The sequence below is a fragment of the Octopus bimaculoides genome, chromosome 4, assembly GCF_001194135.2.
Source record: "Octopus bimaculoides isolate UCB-OBI-ISO-001 chromosome 4, ASM119413v2, whole genome shotgun sequence".
Taxonomy (NCBI): Eukaryota; Metazoa; Mollusca; class Cephalopoda; order Octopoda; family Octopodidae; genus Octopus; species Octopus bimaculoides.
In genome coordinates, this window is record NC_068984.1 from 92,534,163 (window position 1) to 92,542,328 (window position 8,166).

The 8,166-nt window shown below is 33.2% G+C and overlaps 1 protein-coding gene across 1 annotated transcript in view; it reads left to right on the top strand.

Moving 5' to 3' along the window:
* LOC106881934 (D-ribitol-5-phosphate cytidylyltransferase) overlaps window positions 1-8,166 on the top strand; it is a 42,738-nt gene that overhangs the window by 22,533 nt on the left and 12,039 nt on the right. Inside the window, exon 5 of the mRNA XM_052967644.1 lies at window positions 1,591-1,636. Within this exon, the coding sequence (XP_052823604.1) occupies window positions 1,591-1,636 (46 nt within the window). The remainder of the gene's footprint in view (window positions 1-1,590; window positions 1,637-8,166) is intronic.

Here is an 8,166-nt window from a genome sequence, read left to right on the forward strand (position 1 = left end):
TGTTGGACATCAGCTTGGGTCCAAAGCTCGTTGCTGGACAGAGTGAGTGGTATGAAATGGAGACACTTATTAAGGAGAGAATGCTTGGTTTCAGAGAGGGAGTATTCAAGAGGAATAGTAACAAGAGTGAATGAGTGAGGGGTGAATGAAGGAAGGTGAATTAGGTGGGGAAGGGGTGATTGAGGCGGTGGTAAGCTGGATGGAGAGAGAAGAGGAAGTGGTAGGTGATAGGTGGAGGAGTTGGTAAGGGTGAGGTAGTGAAATGGTTGAGGTGAGGATGGAGTGGATTAGAGAGGGGGAACGGGTGGATTTAGTGGTATCAGGTGGGACAGGATGAAGGAGTGATTGAAGTTTGTAGTGTTTAGTGCAAGCAAGAAAGCCATGGAGAATATGGTTGAGACAGAATAAAACACAGGATGGTGTAAGCAAAAGAGAGAGGGCTGTCAAGGGTGTGTATTTTGAAGGGATTAGAATGGACGGCGACGTGCATAAAGTGACAGGAAGTGACACCGAGGATGGATAAGATGGTGAAAGGTAAAATGAAAATGAAGGTGGAAACCTTTGGGAGTGAGGCTGGGGTCAAGGTAGTGACTGAGGAAAGAAATATGGTTGGAGAAACAGATATTTTTGAAAACAAGTAGGGAAAGGTTAGAGGTAATGTTTGAGATGCTAGTGTAGGTAGAGGAGAAAAATTTTATGATTAGGCATGCTGGAATGAGAAATAGAAAGTAAAAAAGAAAATAAAAGAAGAGAAAATGGCAAAGTTATTTATGTACAAGGTTTACAATAAGCTCAAAAGTTCAAAAAGTTATAGTAGATTGGTATGATACAAATCAACAAGTGTACAGTAAGATCCATAACAGTAGTCCAAAAAGTGTAAGGCACCAATGGTAATCAGGGTGTTGTGATAGTAAGGTGGATAAGAAGTATCAAAGATCCAAGAAGAAAGTGTGTGGGATGGGGTGTGGTAGAATGTGAGACAAACAACACCAGCTGCAACATGAAGGACGAGCTGAGGGCCAGGATTACCAGGGCTTTTAGGAGCCTAAAATAGGAGACAGTAACAAAGGCCTGTGGCTGGTTCTGAAGTCACCTGGAGGCCAAAGATGAGTTCATTGAGTGAGATAGACAGTACATGTTACAGAGACAAACTAAAACAAATTTGACTAATATATCTCAAAAAATAAAACCATTTTTTTCCTGAGACATTTATCATGCAAACGAATACCATCTGCACCGTGTGTGTGTGTGTAGATAATAAAGAGTACATATTTTTAATACCCTATTACCATGACTGTTCTGATGTCAGTTTCCTTTATATGGTAGACCATTCCTATTTCAGCATTTGTAAATCAACTACATTCATTGCCATCACATAACTTAGATGTAGACACTTTCCCTAGTATATATTTTCATTAGTTTTACTTTCATTAAATTCAAAGTTGTTCTTCACATCTTTACGTTGTTATTTTGTTGGGGTTTTTTTCTGAAAAAAATTTCTTAATTGTTTTTCACATCATAAATATTTTCTTAGTTTACTGAGTAATGTGTCTAAGATATTTTCTTAACATTTTTTTTTTACTTTTATAGGTTACTTTTAGAAAAGATTATTTTGCAGCAGAAGGATGTCTTAAAGGTATCGCTTAAATATATTTTAATATTTTAAAGTTTTCAAATGCTATTTTGTAATTATTCCACATGTATATTTTAAAAAATATACATGTGGAATATCAGTAAATTTATATATTCTGGACTTTGAATAGTTTTTGAAACTCTTGATGAAATAACTTATGGTAAACATTTTCTATTTCTTTACATTGACCCTTAAAGTCCAATGTTGTAGTTATCTTTAGTTGTCACTATGACCTGAATCAAATGAAACATGCAGTTCAAATACTGTTGTCATTCGGGAATCAAAAACTGGAACCAAGTACTCTTTTATGTAAGATAAAAAATTTAACCTGTCAAAAGACTTCCTTTTTCAGAATATGTGTATTTATTGTTTTTATTTTAACAATGAAATTTCTACAGATTTTTTTCTTCCTTCGATTTTAAGTCTTAAAGGTGGTTAATACCTGAAGCAATAAGTTAGAATTCAATGATATTATTTAATAGTTATTATTATTATTCTTTTTTTTTTTAATTTAGTTAGGAAGTCAATGCGCAGGAATTGATATCTTGTAAATATATCTTAAAACACTAAAGTGTAATCAACTTTATTGTATTCAACCTATCCTGGCAGGTGAAAAGATCTAAGAACTGCTTAAAATCAACAATAGCAGGTAAAAACTACATTCACAACATATATCAAATATTATATCAGATCAGTAAATTTCATCCAAATTAATGGCAATAATTATATATTTATTCATACTGGACTAACTGCATTTTTGAAAACCTCTAGTTTCTAACAGGATTGAGTGATAAATGTTCACTAATGCCAGTTATTTTTCTAACAAAAATTGTTTTTTCTCAGAAGAATTGGGAATATAGAGGAATAGTAACTGCCGATATCAAACTGGATGAATCTAGTTCTTGTCGTTTATCTTTTACTTGTTTCACTCATTAGACTGTTGCCATGCTGGGGTACTGCCTTGAAAAATTCTAGTTGAGTGAATCAAACTCAATACTTTTTGTTTTTTGAGCCTGGTACTTATTCTATCAGTCCCTTTTGCCAAACTGATAAGTTATAGGGACTTAAACACACCAACATCAGTCATCAAGCATTGGTGGGGCACAAACACAGACACAAAGACACACCACACACACACAGATATATATATATGTATATAACAGGCTTCTTTCAGTTTCTGCCTACCAGATTCACTCACAAGGCTTTGGTTGATCCAAGGCTATAGTAGAAAACACTTGCCCAAAGTGTCATGCAGTGGAACTGAACCTGAAATCATGTGTATGGGAAGCAAACTTTTTACCACACAGACACTGTTCCTTAGTTTTTAGGTTCCTAAATCAGTTTGGTACTTAATCCTTGTTTTGCCGAAGGTCTAGTTTGACAAATTTTATGATTGACAATATTATTTTATCCAATATTCTTTTACTGAGCCTACAATGTCTAACTTTGATGGACTTATTAGCTTGATAGTAGGGTATTCATTGAAATTCTATTTATGATTCTTTAGGTTAAACCAAGGACACTTTGGTTAAAAAGGTTCAGTCTGGTCATCACTTAAGACCTCTAAATATTTAGCATGCATTTTCTTTTAGTTTCCTTAGCTTAGCTTATCTTCAGTAGTTTTTTAATAGTTCTTTTAAGATGAATTTATCTGTATTTAGTTGCATCCAGATGGTATGAATTTCCTATTTTAACTGAATGGACTTTCCAATTTTCTTATGTTGAATATTTTTCCAGATAACTCAGTCTGGAATCTTTGTTTTTCTTTTCTTTTACTTGTTTCAGTCATTAGTCTTGCAGAAATTTAGCCAAATGAGTTAATCCCAGTACATTGTTTGTTTTTTTTTTGTAAAACCTGGTACTTATTCTGTCAGTCTCTGGGATGTTGAAGTATATTTCTTAAATCTTATACACAGATTGTGTGGTATGTTTTCATAGGAATTAAAGCCATAGAAGTTTGGGTTCCATCTAAATGATATAGAAGCTATCTCATTCTTCTAATGAAGTTGTTGGTGCATTGGAATAGAATTTCAAGTACAGAAGAAACTGGAAGCAATTTCTGAGGATATACGTTGTCTGAATCATGAATTATACCAAGGATTTTCCTCTTACATACTTGCTTATACTGATCACTGCTGCCTCTACTATGGTGGGCTAAATTATCTAGAGCATTATTAGCAGATTCATCCCTCTAGATTAAGTTGTGTGGTTTGGCTTGCTCTTGTCATCATCCACCAGTTTCTTAATAGAAGCAGTAGAAAAATCCTGTTTCTGTTTGGGTATGACTCAGAGATTACGTTCAGTAAGAATTCTATTTTCAGTTTTGTTAGTGTTACCTATATTTATGTTGCCACCATAGTTACAACTATCTAAAATGTTATCCATAGTAGGCTCAATATTGTCTACCCTCTGTTGGGATGGAGGGGTACACAATCACCCATCCAGAGTTGGGGTAGCTTCCAGACTATTTGGGATGTATACAGTCTTCTTAGCATACCCAGCCTTAGTAAGTGTGGTTTTATAGGAATTGGTATTCTGCAAGAAGATTTCTTCATTTGCTAATAACTTGAATATTCTGTGTGAGACACTCATAACAAACGATTTAATCATGACTCAAGGGTGGTTTAAGCCCTGACTAACATATTTAAGATTTTCATTTGGGTTGTGATAGTGTGTGTATAGGCCCATGTTCAAGTTTAAACAGATGTCAAGGAAGTTCTTAAAGAATTTAAACAGCATTTTTTTATATCTCTCTAATTGTACTTTACTTCATTTATGAATAGAAAATAAAGCATCATCCCTGTATACACCACCCTCCCCATTCCAGAAAGCTACATTTAAGTTGGTAAAACAGATACATACCAACAAGATTTGTAACTTGGGCAGAGTTGCTTGATCCCACAGTAATATCAAAGTTATTGTCTTTCCTTTCTGGTCAAAAGTTTATTATCAAATTTTATTACTGTTCTTCTAGCTGTTAATATAGTCTGCATCGGATCTAGACAAACAGAAATTATTCATGGCAATGATGAGGGTTTTCTTAAGGAGGATAGGGTTAATAGAAAAGTAGTTGGTATAAATATCCAATTACAAAAATTTAGCCAATTTTTTTAATTTTCTTACTCCCTAAATCACACTATAACTTCTGCTGTGTCAGACCATAAGCTAAGCATAAATTCAGGTTTAAGCATAGGAATAACCCTATAAGGTCTTTTTACTAATTTCACCTATGACTGAATTATATGAACAAATAAGTCTAACCGTAGACTTGTATTCGAAATTAGATTTAAGATTGTTCGGTGCCCTAGGGTTCTATCGTGTCTTCTAGATTAAGTTATGTAACAATATTAAGATGTAAAGTATTAATTTGAGTTTGGAGGAATGTATGTGCTTATAGTTAACATAGAATTCTTTACGGATCAAGTTATTATAAAAGTTAATACTTAAGTTATATAGATTTCCAGTTTTGCAAGCTCCCAAAGGATGGTCATGCACTATAAGCTGACACAAGAATTCTTGATGCTTGCTTAAGTTCTTAAGATGTCAACTAATTTTTAGAGGTGTTTGTTATTCCATTGCAGGAACTTCTTAAATTTAATAGTTTTAAATAAATCATTTAATTCCTCCTCAAATCCAGTGAAGCATCAGTTATGTGGTGGATTATGCAAAGATCTGAATTTATATATTTTTTTGGTACTCCTAGTACCATTGTTGTTCTTTTTGGTCCTGTCAAAGTGATAAGCTTTGCCCTACATGTACCAAATGAAGAAGCTAGTATTTTCAATAAGTAATTTCATGTATTCCAATCTTGTTGGTAGTGATATATCCTTAAGAGAAACATCCTAATATAGTTTATCCATTTTATATCACTTGGGTGTCCTAGGTGCAAAGGATTCGGTCCTGTGTCCTAGATTCAGCTATGTAACAATATCAAAATGTAAGGTATTAATTTGAATGTGGAGGAATATGTCTGCTTATAGTTAACATTGAACTCTAGGGATCAAGTTATTATAAAAGTTAATACTTAAGTTATATAGATTTCCAGTATTGTCAGCTGGCACAAGAATTCTGGATGCTTGCTTAAGTTCTTAAAATGTCTACTGTTTTTTAGAGGTACTTGTCATTCCATTACAGAAACTTCTTAAATTTAATAGTTTTAATTAGATCAATTAACTCCTTCTCAACTTAGGTGTTGGTTATTAGATGAGCAATATTGTAAACAAGGAGGGATTACATAATCCAATCATTTACCTCAGGTGGTACTCACACAATCAGCAACTATCTAAAATATAAAGGAGGACTATTCGATGGAAACTCAGTTTTTTAAAAAAATGCAAAGGATAGCGTTTATGTCATTACATGTATCCATGGTTCACAATTGTTTCAACAACTTGCAGATAACCAATGTTACATCATGCCTAAGGACATGGATGATAATGTTGATTTAGTTGTTCTTCTTACATAATATATATTACATAATAGCATCAGCAGTCATTTAATCTTAACCAATTAGACAAATATAATATACAGAATAATTTGGCTATTCAACTTAAACATGAAAGGTTTTGTAATTGATTATAATGAATGGGGATAAGATTTAAAATATCAACAAGGAGAAAAACAAGCTAGTCACTTGTATTTGATAATATTATAATTAGGTGAAAACCACTTATTACTTGATAGATCTAAGTCTGCCTCTATAAAGTGCCAGGACAGAGATGGGCATGATTTATATTGAAGTAGTACATATCAGAATTGGATCAAGTTTTATTTCCAATCACAGCTGAGATGGTTTAGATAAGCTATAAACATATCTATTAGATCGGAAGCTAAGCAATTTATGGCACTGATATATGTATCACTTATACTCCTAGACAGATAAAGCTGTATATACTTATATATGCTATACACATATACATATAAACACACATGCCTATTATTATATACATTTAAATATACATACTCATATAACTCTCACACAGCTATACATGTACTCATGCATACACACATATACACATACATGTATACACATTCACACAACCTCTGCCTCTTTTTCTCTCTAGAGGAAAAACACATGAGAAACAGAGAAAGGTGTAATGGAGAATAAACAAGTGAGACACCAGACCTCTGCTTTCTCTACGTCTCTATCTCTCCTCTCTGTCTTTCTCATACAGTAGATTATGTGTGTATGCACGCACACACACACACATAAATACATGGATGTGTACATATGTGTGTACATACCTACATACATCTACACACATGGATAAATGTAGATAAATGTGCAAACATGCACTCCCATACATTGATACTGTCTATCAACATCAATGTATATATATATATATATATATAGTCAATCCAAACAAGAACAAGCAAGAAAAAACAACGCAAGGACGTGGTACAGGTACTGTTACTGGACGCTCAAGAAAGGAAAAAAAGAAAGATGATTTCACATTTCAAACAGAGTTCTTCATCAGAAATATAGAAAAAGTCCAAAGAAGGGAAGATGGAGAAAGAAAATCACCAACGATGCACATGCGGTATAGTATATATAAATTACAGTATGTATGTGTGTATAATGACTAATGCATACATTTCCACAATTCTCAACTGATTTTCACCAAACTTTACACACACATTACTTATGTCCCAAGGATGGTCATGCACTATAACATTTTGCCCACAGCTGCTATGTAAATGGCCATAGTTTTTTGTATGTAGGGTTTTCCATACTTTTTATAAAAGTGAAAGGATTTTCTTTATTTTCGACTGCCTACCTGCAACGGTAACACATGTTATGTCTCTGGTAATTTTCTTTCATGTAAATAAATGTTTATGTTAATTTAAAAGATTTATCCCAAAAATCTTATTTAGCTGTTACTTTTAGCACAACACATGGGCGATGGTAAAGAAAATGCTGTGCTGCAACTTTACATAGGCAGACTTAGATCTGTCTCATAATAAGTGGTTTTCACCTAATTATAATATCATCAAATACAAGTGACTAGCCTGTTTTTTTCCTTGTTGCTTAGGGTTAGGATTTAGGATTAGGGTTAGGGTTACACTGAAAATGGATGGTGTGCATATTCTTTACTTCCACTCAACATGTGTTATGTCTCCGGTAATTTTCTTTCATTTAAATAAATGTTAATTTAAAAATTTGCCAGCAAAATCTTATAAAATGACAATGTTCCAAAAGATGTACATGTTATGTATGAAAATAAGAGTGAACAAAATACGCTTAAAAAACAACTATATTTTGTAGTCATTTTTCGTAATGTACTCCCAAAGCACTTCAGTAGCTCTACTTTGCATCACTTGCAAACTTATATGTTCTATGATCATTTAAGTGCAATGACTTCCACAATAACCAGCCTTCAGTTTGATTTTCTGTTCCTAGGTTAATCAGAAACATAGATTGCCAATAGTTCATTATTTTTGTGAAAAAAATACCACCAAAGCAACATAGACTGTGCAAATGATGGGTGCATTTGCTAGTATATATATATATATATATATATATATATATATAT